The sequence below is a fragment of the Plodia interpunctella genome, chromosome 30 (assembly GCF_027563975.2).
Source record: "Plodia interpunctella isolate USDA-ARS_2022_Savannah chromosome 30, ilPloInte3.2, whole genome shotgun sequence".
Classification (NCBI taxonomy): Eukaryota; Metazoa; Arthropoda; class Insecta; order Lepidoptera; family Pyralidae; genus Plodia; species Plodia interpunctella.
The window spans coordinates 2,046,873-2,067,851 of NC_071323.1; the positions used below are offsets into that span (position 1 = coordinate 2,046,873).

General features: G+C 36.9%; 2 protein-coding genes across 5 annotated transcripts in view; both read left to right on the forward strand.

Moving 5' to 3' along the window:
- Nucleotides 1-424: 424 nt before the first annotated feature.
- Nucleotides 425-17,042, forward strand: Golgin104 (Golgin 104). Of its 4 annotated transcripts, XM_053767308.2 has the most exons (16): nt 425-1,774; nt 2,529-2,741; nt 3,483-3,602; nt 4,795-4,903; nt 6,068-6,222; nt 7,487-7,596; nt 8,289-8,448; nt 8,953-9,090; nt 9,636-9,737; nt 10,363-10,453; nt 11,083-11,168; nt 11,617-11,655; nt 13,386-13,592; nt 14,133-14,150; nt 14,768-14,914; nt 15,339-17,042. In XM_053767308.2, exons 1-16 carry the CDS (start codon nt 590-592, stop codon nt 15,405-15,407), a joined length of 2,949 nt encoding a protein of 982 aa, XP_053623283.1. In that variant the 5' UTR covers nt 425-589; the 3' UTR covers nt 15,408-17,042. The 4 variants fall into 4 exon arrangements, with proteins under 4 accessions (XP_053623283.1, XP_053623284.1, XP_053623285.1 ...); XM_053767309.2 differs by lacking the exon at nt 14,133-14,150 and having other exon boundaries at nt 426-1,774; XM_053767310.2 differs by lacking the exon at nt 11,617-11,655 and having other exon boundaries at nt 426-1,774.
- Nucleotides 17,043-19,088: 2,046 nt separating this feature from the next.
- The window catches only part of mahj (mahjong), a 30,547-nt gene continuing 28,656 nt past the window's right edge, over nt 19,089-20,979 (forward strand). The window contains exons 1-2 of the mRNA XM_053767295.1: nt 19,089-19,458; nt 20,214-20,364. Coding sequence (XP_053623270.1) covers nt 19,361-19,458; nt 20,214-20,364 — 249 coding nt within the window. The 5' untranslated portion in view covers nt 19,089-19,360. The remainder of the gene's footprint in view (nt 19,459-20,213; nt 20,365-20,979) is intronic.

A 20,979-nucleotide genomic window follows, 5' to 3' on the forward strand; every position in this document is an offset into this window, starting at 1 on the left:
AAATGTGAAGCATTAGTAGGTACTACGAAGTACCTACCTAGTAATTCCAAGAGCCAAGCATCGAAAACATACAACATGAAGCCAAGTCGAAATGTACTCTGTAAGTACTTATTAAATCCATGACCATACTTCATGAATATTATAAATATGCTCACGTCACTATGTCGAATATTGTGGTACACTTGCCTATGGCCTCGACTGCGTGCATGCTACGCGTTATTGTTATATAAATCATGTTTTATTTTTATTTTTACTCGTTATGAAATCACGTTGCTTTAAGCTGCATGCTGCAAGATTTAATTTTTCATCCGTTTCATTTTTATATAGATCCTAAGGTTTTATTCCATACAGCGTCGTGTCGCGGTCACGGCACGGTCCATGAATGCCTGTTTTTATGACGTCACGGCACGTCAAGCAACAAACGTCAATATACGTCAAACTACCTAGTGTGTCCATCCATCATCAAACAAAATATGTTTATTTTTCTAGGAAATTTAAAAACTTAAAATCGTCTAAAATCCAGTGTTTCTGCGTTTAGGAGTAAATAAATTAGTTGATTTTTCATTCAAGCAATGTTTTAACTGCCAAGATGTCTGAAGGTTCAGAGGATATGGCATTGCATGTCGACAACGTCTCCGTAGATACTTCTAAGAATAATGGCTCATTGTTTGAAATAACAAACGATTCTGGTGTTGATACTTACGACTCATGTTCTGCGGCATGCCCTTTGTCTTCGGACTCGGAAGCTTCGCCGATAAAAGATTCGGCGACCATCTCAAAATCCGCCGTAAGCGCGTCAGCCGAAGTTGATGTTGAAAATGAAATTGTTTCAGCGAATAGTAGTCCAGTTTCGATTTCACCCGATAATAATGATCGCAATGAGTTTCCAGCGCATGGGAATCGACATATATCTTCAACCAACGTAATTACAGAACCGACTAAAATTAATCTAAGCCCTAAAGAAATAGTAATGACAGATACAATGATTAAAGTAGAAGAGAAAAGGAATAGTTATGAATCGTTAAACACTGATTCGAATCATCTAAAAAGCAAAGCTATAACAACATCGACAACAAGTTTAGATGAAAATAAGTCTACAATTAATGTTAATTCTGCCATGTGTAAGTCTCCATATAGCCGCAGCGCTGAAAACATATCAATGACGGAACCACAAAATGAGAACTTAAATTTAAGTACAAATGAGTTGAACACAGAAAAAATATTGTCTGAATTCGCAAATCAAAAATCAAAGGTTGGTGCAACCCAAAAAATACCGGAAAGTCCTCAGGTGACACAGATCTTAGACGTTGGATATTCTAGGCTGCCTAAAGAGCTGTTGTCTCAAGACCTGGGCAGTATAGTAAAAAATGTACACGGCATATTTTCATCAGTTAGCGGCAGTTTAAAAAGTGCTTACAATAACAGCCATAGAGTACTTCCTCATCAAAAAGCTCCAATGAAAATAGTAAAAAATTTGCCAAACAGTAAAGTCATGAAGGAGATATTCGAAGATGAATCTATTCAAGAAAATTCCCAAGTAAATATCGAAAAAACCAATGTTGATGTTGAAAATTCAAATTTAGGTTCGACTTCAGAAAATGATGGGGAAGAAGTGAGCGCTGATACATTAAGGATGCAGGTAGAGTCTCTGGAGAAACTGTTAGCCGATCAGAAGAAGGAGAACAGTTTGCTTAAGGACAGGGTGAAACATCACATAGATGAGTTACACGAGAAAGACCATAGTTTCAAAGAGCTAGAATTAAAGTTGGATTTGGTAAGTGAATTTGATTTTCATTATGACGACCTCGGTGGCGCAGTGGTATGGTTCTTGCCACTGAACCGAGAGGTCCCGGGTTCGATCCCCGGTCAGGTCATGATGGAAAATGATCTTTTTCTGATTGGCCCGGGTCTTGGATCTATATATGTATTTGTTATAAAATATATTATCGTTGAGTTAGTATCCCATAACACAAGTCTCAAACTTACTTTGGGGCTAGCTCAATCTGTGTGATTTGTCCTAATATATTTATTTATTTATTATTTCTACTGTCTTCATCAATGTTATTTCTACATTCTCAGCATTGTATAGCTGGATGGAGAATGGCTAATGGGCGCATAGCCTTAGGAGCTGTAAGCAACAATAGTATCCCATAGATGATTAAATTCATGCGAACAGGTGTAAAACACAGCTGAATCTAAAAAAAATTTGAAAGAAAAATTAAAGAATAAACGCTGACGGGATGCTGCAAAGGAGACTTAAAACTAAATAAAATTTCCCTATGAGGCTGGCATTGTTGAATCATAGGGCTGAAGCCTCATCGTAAAAATTATTTAAAGAAACATTGTGTATTGTGTGTTTTATAGTTCCACCACAGTGAACACCTATACACTTTTTGCCTCCCACTCGAAACAATCCCGTTCCTTCTCGTTCCCAAGCTGTATGATTTAACTTTGGCTGTTCCCATAGTCTCGTTCACTTCATAGAATAAACCCGAGTGTAACCTTACTTACTAATGTTTGTATTACAGATGGGCAAAAGAGTAGAGCAAGCGGAACGTGAAAAGGACGCAGCAGTTATGCGATATGCGAGCGTTGAGTGCACAGCGATCGAAGCCAAGCGTGCTGCAGAGAAAGCGACCGCAGCTGAGAAAGCGGCCGTCCACGAGATGGAGCTGCTCAACGGGAAACTGAAGTCGGCACATGTTGAGAAACAGAGGATCTGTCAACTCTATGACGATAAGGTATGTGATATTGTAAATAGTCAACATTTCAAAAGCTTGACAATTTCAACGTGTCTCATCGATACGATTGGTGATCCAAGATAAGGTATTCTCTTTGCTCAGTGTAACATATATGCATAAGTCTGGCAGTACAGCGAGGAAATGCTGCCAGCATTCCTGGCACATTGCCTCGGTGCAGCGCGTTTGTGGAGGTTTTTATATTTGTAATTTTTTTTTTAAGTTTATTACAGTTTGTATATATAGGGTGTTATTGTGACATGTATTTGATTATTTCTTGTATTAGAGTTTGCAAACGAAAATTGACTATCGACCTCGGTGGGCCAGTGGTAAAGTGCTTGCCTCTGAACCGAGAGGTCCCAAGTTCGATCCCCGGTCGGGTCATGATGGAAAATGATCTTTGTCTGATTGGCCCGGGTCTTAGATGTTTATCTATATATGTAAATATTTGTTGTAGAATCTCGAAATCTCGAACTTACCTTTGGGGCTAGCACAATCTGTATGATTTGTCCTAATATATTTATATTTATTTATTTAATAAATCAAGGAAGAAGCTTTACTAAATTAAGCACATCAGCTAAGAATGATGAATAAATTTCTATCAGTTTTAAGAAACAGATTAGATAAAATCTCCAAACTCCAAAAACATACACTTATCAACTTAAATAGCTTAATAGATCAGAAAATTTACGCCGGCGAAGCCGCGGGCAACAGCTGGTTATGTATAAAGCTTGTTGTCCTCAGTGTCACGAGCTGTCGAACAGCGAACGAGAAGTGTCGAAGCTACGCGATGAGCTGCGCGAGTTGGAGGGCCGCCTCAAGTGGACGCAGAGCAAGCTGCGAGCTGAAATGGACGCTTATAAGGTATGTGTCCATTAATTGACCGAGCGAGCGAGGTCTAACATTCTACTTGGGGCAAAAACACATTTTTTGTATGTATGTATGTTTGTTTGTTTGTAACGCGATAACTTTCGAATGGTCTGATATTGATGAAATTTAATAGGTATGTAGAATCTGTCAATAGAATTTTTAAGTTCGTGGGGCATCAAAATTGATTCAGTCGTTTTTGAAACACTCACAATTATGTAAAAATGCATTGTGTTTTCACGAGGTTCGAATTCGCGGCGAACCACTAGTGTTAACCTAAATGCCAGCTCCACACTGTCGCCGAACTCAGAGACATGGTGACGCGAATGCGCGAACATTGCCTAGTTAATACAACATCGGTAAACTTTATTTAAATGTGTAAAAAGGTGTAAAAAGGTGTAAAGATAAGCAATGTATATTGAATCCGCTTTAGTTCGGTGACAGTATGGAGCCAGCATAAGGCGCTATTAACCACACACCTAGCGCCTCGCATCACATTATTATAATTTCGATAATGACAGTGCCTCAAAGATATCACAAAAATAAAATCACACGTTTTTGAAATCATCCAAACGCTCCATACTAAATTACATGTAGGAGCGACGTCACAACGTGCTAAAACGATCGCTAAGAAAGTACGTACTATGTTTCTTCGACAGCTACATTAAATATTACGTTTATGGTAATTACTTCTTAATAAAAGTTGTTACAAAATTTTTGTTTTTAATGATGGTTTTTTTAATATTTTTAATATTTCATACTTTTTGAAAATTGACTTTCCAACACCAACTTTAAATCTTCGTATTTAGATTCAGCTGCATTGTTACACTCTATAAATTTATCATAATGATAATAAATATATCTATCGGCACTTACGCTATTATTGCCGTTGTGTTGTATTCGAACAACGGCAATGAAGCTCTGAGTGCCAGCCGCCATAAGGTCCCTTTTGATTTGGACGGCCATAATTTATCTTGATTATACAATATGTACACAAATTAAGTGCAAATCTTTTCAGGGCTAATTACCGATATTATTTAGAAAGGATATCTGTAACTTTTTCGATTTTCTACACGCTTGTTTTCGAGAAAAATTAACTTTTATGTTTTTCGATATCGGCAAAAAAAGTTGTATACCTGCAAATTGGGCAACCTGTACAATTTTCTGACCTCGTCAACTACCCCATAAGGAGAGTTCGGAGCGAGCGGAGAAGCTGTCACAGCTGGTGTCGGAGCTGGAGGCGGCGCGGGACGCGGCCGCCGCCAGCGCTGCTGACTCGGCGAGGGGCAAGCTGCTGGGTGAGTAGGGTGACCATGTGGCTGGGATATTCGTGTGATTTCTGAATTTTATTATTTACAAGCGGCCTGTGCCGGCTTCGCACGTGTTAAAACATAATAAATCATAAACCTAAAACTTCCTCGGGAATCATACTGTCTATTGGTGGGAACCGCACGAAAATCCATGCATCAGTTTTTGAGTTTATCGCGAATATGCAGACAGATAGAGGCGGCAGTGAGCCTTGTTTTATAATATGTAAGGATTAAATCTCACAGTGGTAAACACCGTTAGAAGTAACGGTGACGAGCACAAACAAAAGCTAAAACATGTTATTTACTTCAACTTGAAAATCAAAATCACAAATTTTGAAACTGTTATAAATTTTGATAATTACTATTTCTTTTACTATTACTAATGTATAAACTTACACAAGAACGTTTCACATATATAAATATGAAACTTTCTTTTATAAGCTTAAAAATAAGTCCTAATCCTATCCTAATATTACAAATGTCAAAGTAAGTTTGTTTGTTGCCTCTTCGCGCTCTGTCTACTCAACCAAACTTCTTGAAATTTTTCATACACGTAGTTTAAAGTACGGAGAAGGACATAGGGTACCTTTCATCTCGGAAAAATTACTGTTCCCGTGGGAAATTCACGCGGGCGAAGCCGCAGGTAAAAGCTAGTAATATTAGTTTTTTTTTTCATAGGTCAACCCCCCGAATTACTATAATAAAGGGGTGAAAGTTTGAAATTCACGCGGGCGAAGCCGCGTACAAAAGCTAGTAATAAATAAACCACACAGATTGAGTTAACATCATTAACTTTTTTAATTTTTGTGATAAAGATTGTAAGTAATTTTATTTATCGATACATATAATAAAACAGTAGAAAAAAAATCCTGTACATTGAATATATTTACATAAAAACAAAATTAGGCGATAGAGTCACAGCAACAGAGTAAGAATTTGAAAAAATAATCTATGTCTGTCTGTTTGTACACGCTAATCTTCGGAACTACTGGACGGATTTGAATGAAACTTTTTTGGTATATAGCTATGAAGCCTGGGCAAAATCTAGTCTAAATCTATAAATGATTTTGGCTGAAAACTGAAGGAGAACAATGATGGTTAGCTAAACTATAGGAGATATATTTATAATAAATAAAAGAAATGAATGAACAGAATCGGAGTTGAAGGAATGTCGTGCCGCGTTCATCCTCTGCCGCCACGAGAAAGAAGAGATTGAGAGGAAGATGGCCACGATATCGCAGCAGCTGGACGCTTGCCGGCGAGAACGGGACAGCAACAGTGAGGCTCTCACTCGCACCACCGCTGAGGTTAGCCCTGACAATATTTCTTTTGATTGAGCCGAAATTTTATCCGGGGCTTTGCTCCCGATTTTTGAGATAAAATATAGCCTATAGCAATTTTGGATAATGTATCTTTCTAATAGTGAAACAATTTTTGAAATCGGTTCGGTAGTTTCTGTGATTACCCGCCTCAAACATACAAACTCACAAACGCTTACCTCTTTATAATAATAGTATAAGTTACAATATATTACAGTACACACAGTACAGAATTAGTATAGATTACAGCAGTAGTTAGCAGTTAGTGGTGCGATAAAGTGCAACTAATATTTATTTATATATAGTTTGATTCCTGAGGAAGGTTTAGGTGTCATATAATTTATTAAGGTTTTACCTGAGCGAAGCAGGGACGGGTCGCTAGTAAAATAATAATACAAATACATACTAGCCTCGCCCCGGGGCTTCGCTCCCGTGGGAATTTCGGGATAAAAAGTACCCTATGTGTTATTGCAATTTGTATTCTACCCGTGTAACAAACATCATAACAATTGGTCCAGTAGTTTTTGCGCGAAAGAGACATATACACATATACACCTACATTCACACGAACACACTCAACAAAGTATCCTGTGTGTTATTCCAGGTTATATTCTATCCGTGTACTAAATTTCATAACAATACGTCAGTTAGATTTTGTGTGAAAGAACAAACGCGATACATCCTCACAAACTTTCGCATTTATAATATTAGAAGGATCAGTCTAAGGAGTTTTCTGACGCTGGTCTTTGAGGAGACCTGACGCCATTTTAATTGGGATAAGAGATGAAGAATAAGAAGAAGTATCTAAAAGGTTTTTCTTCTCAGCCGTGGTCGTTCCGAAATGCTAATAGTTTGTAGGTTTGGTAAATATATTTTAATTTGGAATATGTATCCCATGCACAGTCAACGCTGTGCCGCATACTAGCGGATCCCAACGCGTTCCTGAACCAGGAACCTGAGTGTGATGTGTTCGTGGATGGATGGAAGACGCTTGTCAGGAATTGTTTGCAGTATTGTGAGATTGACGAATGTGAGTCAACGTGTTTAGTATGATAATATTGTGTTTCTGTAAGAAATTTTTGTAAATGCCTATATTTTCTTATTAAATACTTTAAAATTATATTGCATATTGTGTGCCGTTGTAGTCAGGTAAATAAATAAATAATAAGCAATAATAATGACGGGAAAAAGTGCCTGTGGAGGCCTAATTTCTGAATAAATGATTTGATTTTGATTCTTACGCTGTTGACAGGTGGAGGCGCTGAAGCTGAGCAACCTCCGGCTGGAGGAGGAGGCGGCGGAGCTCGCGGCGCTGAGGGCGGAGGCCGCACTGTCCGCCGCGCTCGGCGTGCAGCTGGAGAGGTACTGTCTCTATTTGTTATCTCATTCTCCCTTTCTCTATTCTTCCCCTTGTCTCTCTTTCTCCTTATTTCTCTGTTTTTATAGTTCTCTCCCCCTCTTTGTCTCTCGCTTTCCCTCTACCCCTCTTTGTCTTTCTATCTTTCTCTCTTTCCTTCTCTCTCTTTGTTTCTATTTTTTGCTTTCTCTTTATTTCTCTCTTTCGCTCTCTTTTTTCACTTTCTGTCTCTGTTTCTATTTCTCTCTGGTTCGTCACTTCGCACGGTCTTCGGCGTCCTAGTTATAAAACTATTGGTACGCATATAACCTTGACGACATCAAGTCTGTATTTCTTGAGTCACTACACTGCAATAGGAGACGGAAATTCTGAAGCCGAGCAACCTCTGTCTGGGAGAAGAAATAAAAGAAATTGTTTAAAACGCTGTAGTGGCGCTAGTGTGCTGCCAATAGCGCCTTAAGATCCGTTTCGTATTAATAAAAATGGACAGGCATCCTAACTAATATTATAAATGTGAAAGAAAATTTGTTGTTTGTTACCTCTTCACGCTCTATCTACTCGACCAATCTTCTTGAAATTTAGCATACACGTAGTTTGAAGTACGGAAAAGCACATAGGGTACCTTTAATCTCGGGAAAATAACTGGTGCCGCGGGCACCACGCTAGTAGTTTAATAGACGGGTAACACTGTCACCAGGGAGACGGAGCGCGCGAACAAAGCGGAAGAGGCGCTGTCGCAGGCGCGCGCGCAGACGGAGACGTGCGCCGGGCGCGAGGCGCGCGCGCTCGAGCACGCGGCGCGCCTCACTGCGCTGCACGTGGCCGAGCGCGCGCTGCACGCCGACCATCACGGGAAGGTGACTATACTATAAGCTCCACTACACAACACTACACTACGCTACACTGCACTGCACTGCACTACACTACACTACACTACACTATACAATTTTTTCTCCATTTTTTATTATGACAAATATGACTGGCCCTAGTTTGCAGTCTGGATCGGCTGCAAACGAACTGAAAGGGAACTCCTACACCGTTTACAGCATGGGGTTTTTGTCAGGCGTTGAATGATCTCATAAGGACTCTCTGACGACAATAAAAGCTTGTGGCAAAAATTACCATTTTTTGTATATATCTATACTATTATTATAAAGAGGTAAGCGTTTGGGAGTTTGTATGTTTGAGGCGGGCAATCTCCGAATTTACCGAACCGATTTAAAAACTTATTTCGCCATTAGAAAGGTACACTATCCAAAATATATTTATTTATTTATTATATTTATATAGGCTATATTTTATCTCAAAATTCCCACGGGAGCGAAGCCCCGGGCGACATCTAATCTTGTATCTGTACACAGGTGCAAGCCCTAACTGCAGACAACACGTCCCTACGAGAACGATTGACGAATTTAGAACAGGAGTGTTCAAAGCTGACCTCCGCACTGACGGACGAGACGGAACGACGCAACAACGAGACCAGACAGCTTGCCAGGAGGGTTTGTTCTTTTTTTTACGTTTTCAATTGTTTACTTTTTCCATTTCTACTTGTCCAGTTGTCACTAATTTAATATTAAAACAGTACAGTCTGTCAAAAAGGGAAGAAAACGGATTTTTGACGAACTACATTTTTTTGCTATTGCAATACCAAATATAATGGTCAAGATTGATTGATAAACACGCAATGTTGCCAGACAACAGGAGACAGCGCAGTCACGCTCTATCTACTCAACCAATCTTCTTGAAATTTTGCATACATGTAGTTTCATCTCGGAAAAATAACTCATAGAAAATTAACGCAGGTGGAGTCGCGGGCGAAAGCAAGTAAATCCTATCCTACTAATATTATAAACGCGAAAGTTTGGGACGATGTATGTGTGTGTGTGTATGTATGTATGTTTCTCTCACGCAAAATCTACTAGACAAATTGTTATGAAATTTGGTAGAATATAACCTGGAATAACACATAGCGTACTTTTAATCCCGAAATTCCAACGGGATCGAAACCCTGGGGCGCAAGTAGTAATAAATAAATATTTTTCAGGTGGCCGAGTTGACAGAGAAGGTTTCAGATGCTAACAAGAGACTGGAATGGGAGAAGGGAGAGAACGCTGTGCTGAAGAAGAAGCACGCCAGTGCCATAAAGGTGAGATATCTTCATCATCGAATTATCTATTAGACCGATTGTTATGAAATTTGGTACTCGGGTAGAAAATAACCTGGAATAACACATAGGGTAGGGTTTTATCTCGAATTTCCCACGGGAGTGAAGCCCCGGGGCGCAGCTACTTTGTTATAAAATATAGTATCGTTGAGTTAGTATTCCATAACACAAGTCTCGAAATTAATTTGGAACTATCTCAATCTGTGACATTTGTTCTAATATATTTGTTATATATTATAGTTTTAATATATCTAACAATCTACTTGAGGCAAAAATTCATTTTTTTTTTACGAATGTTTGTTTGTTTGTTTGTTTGTTTGTTTGTTTGTAACGCGATAACTTTCGAATCGTTGGTCCGATTTTGATGAAATTTAAAAGGTATATAGGAATAAGTTTAAATAGGTTTAAGTTCGCGGGGAACAACTAGGTATTTATTTCGTCTTGGCGCGCAAAATGTCCTTTTCACACAATGTCTGACACTTTCTCATGAGAATGGACATTGTAAGAAAAAAACATTTTGCGCCAAGACGATTTATTTCACTTAAAGGCATCAGACGAATGTGTCTTAAATCTGAAACTCACGTCAGATATTGATAATTTATCACAGGAGCTGAACAGAGAGCTGCAGCGGGCGCTGAAGCGATGTGAACAGCTCGAAGCCAAGCTGCCGGCGCCCGAGGACTCTTCCACTAGAACTGGTATGTCACATCGATTGTTATAATCGACCAGCGATCCGTCCCGTCTTCGCTCGGATAGAACCACAATCCTAACTAATATTATAAATGCGAAAGTAAGTTTGTTTGTTACCTCTTCACGGTCTATCTACTCAACCAATCTTCTTGAAATTTTGTATAATTGTAGTTTGAAGTATGGTGATAGACATAGGGGACCTCGGAAACATTGACGCGGGAGAAGCCGCGTGCATAAAACGTAAATTATACGCAAAAACTTTTCTGAAATCACAATAACTGTTAAAAGCATACACAGAGACAGACAGCGGGAAACGACTCTGTTTTATATTATGTAGCAATGATATTTAAAATATTTCGAATAGTTTGTGAGCGTTTGTGTGTTTGTATGTTTGATGCGGGTAATCTCCGAAACTACCGAACCGATTTCAAAAATTCTTTCACCATTATAAAGATACATTATCCAAGATTGCTATAGGCTATATTTTATCTCAAAATTCCCACGGGAGCGAAGCCGCGGGCGACATCTAGTTTAGAAGTAAAGATATCGTTATTTCAATGATTGTTTTCGTGTGTCAATTACTAAAACTACCACGAAACATATAGCATGTAGCACGCTATTGCGTCCATGATTTCAGGGTCCGTGACGTCACTCAGCAGCGGGGAAGGCGCGGCTCCTGACGAGAAACTACAGAATGGACACGACGCCATTCCCGAAATACAGGTATATTACAAGCTTTTCTTTATTTAAATGATTTTGTTATACTTATCACACATGCTTTTTAACCGATTTAGAAAATAATAATGAGATGAAAAAATTCTGGAATCGAGCGAGAATTGTCTATATGTCTCGATAGCTCAATGGTTAAGAGCACTGTCCCGGATAGACAGAGGCGTGGGTTCGAATCCCGCTCGATTCCATTGATTATAATCAGTGCGCAATCAAATAAAAGAAAGGCGGGCGCCGTTTCGTAAAGAATTAGGCAATTTAATTTTCCGCATCAAAAATCAAAACCAAAAATTATTATTTTTTGCTTTAAATAGCATATTTTCGCTTCGTTTCGATAATTTTTTATGATCTCTTTCCTTTAATATTTTCGAGGTACTGAACTCTAAAATTGTAATTAAAACTATACTGTACCCTTAATAATGCAGTTTTGTCGTATTTACAGATAAAAAGTACAAGTTTAATCGACAAAATATTCTCAAAGGTTAGACGACACGGTGGTTTGTCTTTTATTGTCGTTTATTTAATGTATCAAGTTTATCAAGTATTTTTAGTCCATTTGGGTACAATGGAGAAAAACAACTTTTTTACTACAAAAACATTGTATTTCCGTCCGTAAGACAAGCAAACTTTTGTTTGGACAAGTTAAAAAAATATAGTTTGATTTAAACAAAAAAGGTAAAAAAAAAGATATATTTTATTTTTCAGCTTCTGTTTTTGGACATTATAATCATTTGCTAATTGATCGATATGTGTACATTTCCGAGCAAAGTGTTATAAAAAAAACTGAAAAAAAAATTATAAACATTTTTTTAGGTTTAAACATTAGCTAAATGATGAATGAACACTGGCACAGGACCGCGAACCGCATCTCAAACCGTTGACCGAGTGAATCATTTAAAAAAATTGATTTATTTTTTTAATGATCCTCTTTTAATAATGATTTATTTAAAAGTATTAATTTTTATTATTTTTACGGGTTTCACTCCGGGAGTGCCGGCAGAGTCACGTGTCCTGACGCGAGTTTAACATTTTTTACCCATCACAAAAAGTGCACAACGCCGCTAAAGAAGTTTTAACTTCATAAAAATATTTTTTCTTTTTCATCAAAATCGTCATACGGTACGACACATCTATATCTCATAGATAGATAGATAACTATGCCGTATATAATGATATTTCAACCGTTTTTTTAAATATCTATGTACGTATGTATAAGACCTACATTTGTTAATTGACGTCCTTGGAGAAAAGGCTGCGGTGAAGTTTGTTGCGCCGCGTTTCTTCTTCGGAAGTCGGCAGTAGACTTAGTTTAGGCATGGACGAAATAAATAAAAGGACCGACAGAGTTCATACAATATTCATCGGGTTTTAGTTCCTTATGGATGGATCGCTAGATGCCGCTAGGTGTATCGAATTGATAAATTATCATTGAAAACAATCTACTTCCGACGTCGTACAGAAAGCATCAGAAAGTAGCCAACTCGTCTATTGTAGTATATAGTAAGGACAGTCTAGATGGCGCTGCGGGACGGTCGCTAGTAGGTATATAATTTAAAAGTTTGTATATGTTCGTATTTGAAAACTCTAATAATCTAATTTTATTTAGATGGAACCATTCCTTAACGAATAAAATTTTCATATTAATAAATACAGATGGCGCAGCTTAATGACTAATATATTTATTTATATTTAATTATTCAATTTAGGTACTTTCAGGTTAAATATTATCGTCATTTTAATACAGAATTTTTTACAATTTCTGATGCATGTACGTTTTTTTGTTCGACTCTGTCTTTTTCTATTTATTTCGTCCACGTGTGAATTTCCCGACTGTTTGATTGAATGCGACGTGTAGCGTTTAATTAGTGTTGCACATTTTTTTGGAATAAATAATAGTTTTTGTTAAATTAAACATTTATAAAATTAACATTGTACCAGTACTTTACTTATTTATAAAATATGATATTAAATTGATTACTGTGTACGGTACAATTTAATAAACACTAATGATAGCCCGCGGCGGCGTTCCAAACGCTCGTGAAATTCACCCCCATGGTTTAAGTAATTTTTCGACGTCACCAAGTGATGTATATCATTCTAAATTGAATATGGAATTTAATTATTTGTCATCAATAAGTGACGTATATCACGCTAATTTGAACGGAAGAATTTCGAATCGAATTGAATGAAACGAACGAACGAATGAATCAGCACCGGTCGCCGGACCGGCAAGCGCTGATAGAGCGCATCGTGTCGCTGCAGCGCGCGGCGGCGCGTCGCGCGGAGCGCTGTGAGTTCCTGGAGGAGCACGCGCGGCAGCTCACGGCCGAGCTGCGGCGCAAGGCGCGGCTGCTGCGCGCGCTGCTGTGCGCGCTGCCCGCCGGCGCCGTGGCCGACCGCGCCCGCGACCTCAACAAGGTACTCATTCAGTTTCACCTGTCCCGTTGTCTGTAATCGAATAAATTATAGGGACAAATCACACAGATTGAGTCAGCCCCAAAGGTAAGTTCTAGACTTGTGTTACGGGATACTAACTCAACGATACTATATTCTATAACATATACATCCAAGACCCAAGTCAATCTGAAAAAGATCATTTTCCATGTTGTGCTGACCGAGGATCGAACCAGGGACCTCGTGATGACCATTAGGCCACAGATGTCGTCATAAAAAATTTTAAGAGTGTACTATTGCTTTTCGTCGTTCTTTCTCTTTCTTTTCGAGTGTGCTATCACTGTCGACGTCAGATTTTGTTCAAGCCGTTATTAAAAAGAAATGATTTGGCCTCTATTGGTCCCTTTAAAATCCTGTAACTATTGTTCTTTATATCTCCTATGCACAGACATAACCCAATTACTGTAATTTTATTATATATATAGATATATAGATTTGTATTTGTCAGATATTATCTTTTTATATAAATATTCATTATATATCATATATTATTTCATGCTTTAGCTAAGGAAACTAACTAAGGTAAGATTGTTAGTGAGGACAAAATATTTAAAAATGTTGGGGCGCACGTTTTTTTCGTTGGTCGAAATAAAACAACGCCATTATCATTTTAAAAAACTCTTGTCTTTTAATTCGGATTTCTACATTGCCTTGTTTACCTCTTTCACTTCCGCATGTTCTCGGTTGCCTTCGGGGTTGTGACGCCGCGGTCGGCCCAGGGTCGGCGTGAAAAAAATAACCTTAAACTATAATTTTGTAGATATGGCTGTGATTATTGACTAGCTTTTGCCCGCGGCTTCGCCCGCGTGATTTTACCACGGGAACAGATATTTTTCCAGGATGAATGGTCTATGTCCTTCTCCATACTTCAAACTACATGTATGCAAAATTTCAAGAAGATTGGTTGAGTAGATAGAGCGTGAAAAGGTAACAAACAAACTTACTTTCGCATTTATAATATTAGTTAGGAAGTTAGGATTAGGATTACAACCGGCCGTCTGCCTGGCGTCAACCCTCATGGGAATGTAATTGTTACCTATCAGCTGCCTTAGTCTCCTCTTACGACGTGCACTGGAGAGGGAGATCCATCTTAACCTTGCTCACCTGTCCAGTACTAAAATATAATTCTTAATGTTTAGAAAGAAATGGCCCAGCTGGGTGGCGGGGCCATGGCGGCCGTGTGGGGCGGCTCCACAGACGGCATGACGCTCGAACTCTCACTGGAGATGAATCGGAGACTGCAAGCCGTTTTGGAAGACGCGCTGCTCAAGAACATCACGTTAAAGGTAATTATTATCTTCTTGTTATTATCTAATAGGTAGACGACAAGGACAAACAAATCGTAATTTAAAGCAATTTATTTACGTTATTTAAAGCAAAAACAAAGATTATTTATTTGCAAAAACATGAGTTTACATTTTTTTTTACAATGTAGTGTTAAAAGAAAAACTTAATCCTACATGTTTCACCGTCCACGTGTATGCAAATGTAAATAAATAATTTAAGATTTTTTAAATTTGATTTTTGTAACGTTATTTATTCAAATTTAAATAATTTATACAGAAATTAGACCTTCACATGCACCTTTTCACGTAATTTTTTTTTATTAAATAGTAATTTCTCACAAGCTACAAACTAGTTATTTATTCATATAACTACCATAACAGGAAAATTACAATTAATCAATTAAAAGTATTGTTTGTGTTGCAGGAAAACATGGACACGTTAGGAGCTGAGATCTCCAGGCTAAAAGAGCAGATAAAACCGGACGAGAAATAATATATATCCATGTTTAATTAAGTAATTCTCATAGGTTTTGAAATTATCAGTTACTAGATGTTGCCCGGGGCTTCGCTTCCGCGGGAATTTTGAGATAAAATGATAGCCTATAGCAATCTTGGATAATGTACCTTTCTAATAGTGAAAGAATTTTTGAAATCGGTTCGGTTGTTTCGGAGATTGCCCGCCTCAAACATACAAACTCGCAAACGCTTACCTCTCTATAATAATAGTATAGATTTTCCATGACCCATTAATATTATGCCGGCGCTATCGTGCAACTCGGACATATGTCGACGCGAATACATGAACATTGCTGAGTTTGTATGTGTGCTTTTATTTACCGCAATTAAAAACCAGGAATGTATACCGAATCCGCCAAGTTACAGTTAAGGCGAACTGATCCGCGATATCCATGGATATTGTCCATATTAATTATATTACAACAACACCTATTGCATAGAATTATTAGATAGAAAATAAAATTAAACTAAATTAAAAATAATGACAAAAATATATTCACATGTTATATAGCACATCAATTGATTGTTTTCGACAAACTTAAATATAATTTTTAATTTTGCTTTATCGAATAGCGCAACACGTCAGTGTTGCCAGTGACGACCAATGGACAAAACACCCTTAAATATTTTCTTTTTTTATGTTTTGGACGAAGACGCTGCGTTATACAAATATTTGTAAAGTGACAAAACAAAACTCTATTTAGCTTGCATTGTGTTACAACTTGTAAATGAATAAGTTTTTAGTAGCTTTTGCGTGAAGCGCGTACATGCCAGAAATATGAAAATTCCGACCAATTATAATGCTGTATTTGCTCGAAAAATACATTTTTGTGTACATAGAATTATTTTTTAAATATCTCCACTGTATAGACATTGACCAGTTACAATTTATGTAGAAATTAAAAGAAATTACTTTAATGTTATATACATTCCATAATTAAATAAATCTACACTTCCATACTAATAAAGATTTTTTTAGTTTGATTTGTAGGCATACTTTATAGACAACCAATAGCGCTGTCAGCACTCGTCTTGTCAATGTAAAGTGTGTCTACAAAAGACGCGTTAAAGCTCACTTTTCAATGAACGTCACCTTGCCGGGGGGGGAGCCGTGCGGTGTAAGTTAGCTATGACATTAACTTAGCCTTTTGATGTCCTTTTAATACGCTCTTTTTAACCCCCGACGACAGAAGGACGGAAGTTTAACGCGTGTGTAACTGTATGTCTGTCCGTGGCATCACATTAGCCAAACGGCTGAAACGATTTTGATCTAGTTTTGTTTTTTATTTCAAAGAGAATTTAATCGATTCTATTCTTGTTTGGAAAATGTGTATTTGGAAACCGTCAGCTGTTTTCTAGCATATGACAGGACGAAAACTTCGGAGTCGGGAGTTTCATGAATTTTTAATTTTGTTTTTATTTCAAAATTCAAGTTATATCGATGGTTGGTGCATTTAAATATTCGATTTGGTCTCAATATTCATGCGTGTGCTTCTTTGTTACGTTCCAATCAAATGGTCCGATTCTCTGTACTACAAGACAATAAATATCTATCACTTAAGGAGTATATATATATTTATTTTTCAACATACTTAACATTATGACTCAAAAGTGGAAGGTACTGGTTACTTTCCTTATTGAAAAAGTATGAAAATAGATACTTATTTGCCGACAGAATGTACCTACCCTAATGTTATGTAATCATTTTGATATGAGACTGTTTGATTGGTTCGTGTACTTTGTTTAGTGTTTGTATAAGTGAATTGACCTAAGTATTATATTGTATACATATTATTGTTAAAATCTATTGTTATATAGTAGAAATTCTAAATGACGACGATCCAACTGTATGACGAATATGAAATATATTTTGAGCATTCAAAAATTGTGTTTTTTTTTTTTAATATGGTCATAGCTTTTGCCGCGGGCCTGGGTTGGTTGATGTAGACAGAAAAAACGGTGTATGAACTCCGACCCATTATTCACAATACTGACAGATAACAGGTAAAGTATAATTTAAGCTAAAGTACGTCACTATTCCACTTTAGAATATTTGACATTAACGAAACGAGACGCAACATAATTTGCCTGCAGTACCTACCTATGCATTCTGTGTAAACGAAATAAATGTAAACATGTTTACAAAACCTACTTACATGTTTCGTTTTATATATATATATATATATATATATATATAAATATACATACACATCGTATACGTCTTTGTATAGCGTGCAGAGGCAGAGATGACAAACATCAAACTTTATGATCCAAAATAGCGCCATGTTTCAATATTGTTGCAGATTTACGACCAAAAATACCTTCTTCCTTCTACGCAATCGTGGTGCGAGTTTAAAGGAAAAAGAAAGACATTAATGGTTTATCTTGAAAATAATAACACCATTTTAGTAACCTAACCTGTTCTGCATTATTTGGTCAACTGTGGTCATAAACTGACATAAACTTGATTTTAACTGAAGATCTTACCTTTATGAAGTCCATATTTAGATAAGTCTTCACGTGTGAAGTGTTCCAAGCTTCTTTTCGACCGTTTACTGGCTCGTAAATTTTACAGCGTGATCCCATAGTTTTCTAATTATTTTTATCTTATGGAAAACGATTTTTTCCAATATATCGGCACCCGAAAGCATGTACCATGTACCCGAATATGCTGTAGCATATTCGGGTGCCGATATATTGAAAACAACAATGTATACAACAATGAATTGTATATTTTCACAAACGAATGCTTACATAATGAAAGGATTAATAAAGTACTCTAAAATAAACTTTTAAATCGACATAGAAAAAGGCGGCAAAGCTTTTGTGAACCTAACATACAGTGCTGTACTCTAGCGCGATAAAAGTGCAGTAGCCAATAAAACTCCCTATACCTAGTAATAGAGCCAAGCTTTGGAATTAGTAGGTACTACGGAGTACCTACCTACTAATTCCTTGAGCCAAGCGTCGAAAATATAGGTAGGTAAAATGGAAAATAGGCAAATCCTTACTGACGTCCTTGAAGTCAAGTCGAAATGTATTTTTCACGCACGACTCTGTGCCTTACAGAATAGCAAATCAGATCTGTCAAAATCAATGTCAAAATGGGCTCCCTCCACTCTTAGAATGTGGATACTACTACTACCAGATCACGCGTATTGATGAAAAACCATGACAAGTTGGTGGTCATATTTTGATGTAAATTTGCCAGGTGTCTTAACTAGTGTTGTAGTAATGTAAAACGCTATTCAGTCTATAATCAATAATATTCTATATATTTTTTAGCTATAATTAGTATAATTTAAGGTAGTTTTATTCAATTTATATTATTTAATTTTTAATAAGTCTTTATGTCAATAAAAATTTAATTGAAAAACTAATCATATTCTTAATTTCTTATATAATTAGTTAAAAGATAAATAAAATATTTGAACTATGTATTTTTATTTTATAAATTTATGAACTGTTCCCGTTACAACAAAGTTGAAGCATACTTTAAGCTAATGTGTATTTTGTAACTTTCTGTGAAATTCAAATATTATAGAGTGTAAAACTTACTTTAGCTATTTTTTTATTAATGACGGGGAATGCCGAATGCAAATTATTTAATAATTTGGTTGGTCTGGTAGTAGGTTCCGTCATCTAGGCGCGGCGCGGCCCCGTGCGTGCGAACAAGACAACAATACAATAGAATAGAAACACTAAAAGAATATTCTTCGTAATTCGTAATGAATTTAGGTGTATAACTAATGTTGATAATTTAATTTTATAGAAACTACTGTACAGTGTCATGTACAGCTATGCATAGATTTTATAAATAGCTCATACAATAGCTTCTCCACAAGTGAATGTAGTGTGATCATAGTGTGATCGGTGACATCAGTTTTGAGGTTATAATTATACATATTAGTGTTTAAAATTGGATTTTAAATGGATTCAGCGCCAGCCCAGGAGGTAACTGAGCTGCTGCGACAATGGGAGGAGCAGCATACCTCGCCAAGCTACGATCCTATCCCAACTTTGACCAGGTTAGTGCTGTCTATGGTTGTTTTTTTAACATGTCTAAATGCACATTATGAAGTTAACTTTTGTTAGAGTAATTCTTAAAACATTGTATCAATTAATATTGCGTAATGTGTCGACACTGAGACGCCTACCTTTACCTAAGTATTAGTCACATACCTGGAATTTCTTTTACAATAAAAAAAATGTAAATATAACTGGTATTTCCATAATTATGAATCTTGAAAAATATAAATGCATATTTTTCGTTATTTTAAATGACACAAAGATAGTCTTGTTCATGCAGGGGTAAACACATGTTATAGGAGATTAATATAAATCCCAACTCAACTTATTACAAATCGAGAACTTGAACAAAGCACATACAAGATGTGTTTGCTCTAAAGGTAAACAAGTTCATAACTCTAAATAATTCATTTAACGTTTCGCTTGCAACCTCTCATGTTTCTTTTTTCTTGGTTATTATGTCCCGAAGCCCAAGGTCTACGTAAAAAGTAAATTTATGTTTTGAAATTCGGCTGTGGTATGAAACTGTCGCCTGGTTGAAATGTAGATTGGGAGGACTGAACCTATCTGGTACTTGCTAGAAGACGAAGACGATAGTTTCTGCATTGTGCCTTGATTCTTCAGGATCCCTTAGACACTTTGAAATTTACAAAGAAGGTCGCAGATTAGATATATTCTAACTGGAAATTAAACACCACATGTTTTACATATCGTACAATTGAAATTAACAAAAAAAATGTATATCCTCTTCCAGGATAGCGGAGATAATAGAAGCAGAAACAGAAAATTTTATGAAGAAAGATCCAGACCCGTTTGACGAGAGACACCCATCTCGCACTGATCCTGAGTGCGCTCTCGGACATGCACTCAAAGTTATGTTCAAGAAAGACAACTTTATGACTAAGGTTTGAAAAATTTACCTGCTACAATTAATTTATTATTGTTTTAAGCTTAATTTAAAATTATATTCCATGAGAAAAAAAAATCTAATTGACCAGTGTCACCTAAGATATACTTAAAAAAAAATTGTGCTGATTCTCTTGGGCGAGATAATAATACAAATTATAGAGGTGACTGGTGACCAGAGATCTGGTATACACTATACATAATACGTATTTTATAATTTTTTGGTGATGGCGTCAATTGATTTATGGGCCGAAGGCTCCCGCGGCCCCAATTTCTCAACCCCAAAGGGCTCAAATTTGTAAAAACTACCTTACCATCATTTTTGTAAATATCTAATTTGTAAGTTTTAAGTATAAATAAATAACTATATTACGACAAATCACACAGATTGGGCTAGCCCCAAAGTAAGTTTGAGACTTGTGTTATGGGATACTAACTCAACGATACTATATTTTATAACAAATACATATATAGATAAACATCCAAGACCCGGGCCAATCAGAAAAATATCATTTTCCATCATGAACCGACTGGGGATCGATCCCGGGACCTCTCGGTTCAGTGGCAAGAACTTTACCACTGCGCCACTGACATCGTCAAAGGTTTTATAGGTG

Coding starts and splice junctions, on each gene's coding strand:
- Golgin104 (XM_053767308.2), top strand. CDS start 590: ATGTCTGAAGGTTCAGAGGATATGGCATTGCATGTCGACAACGTCTCC. Junction 2,742..3,482: donor GTCAACTCTATGACGATAAG/GTATGTGATATT, acceptor TGTTGTCCTCAG/TGTCACGAGCTGTCGAACAG. Junction 3,603..4,794: donor CTGAAATGGACGCTTATAAG/GTATGTGTCCAT, acceptor CTACCCCATAAG/GAGAGTTCGGAGCGAGCGGA.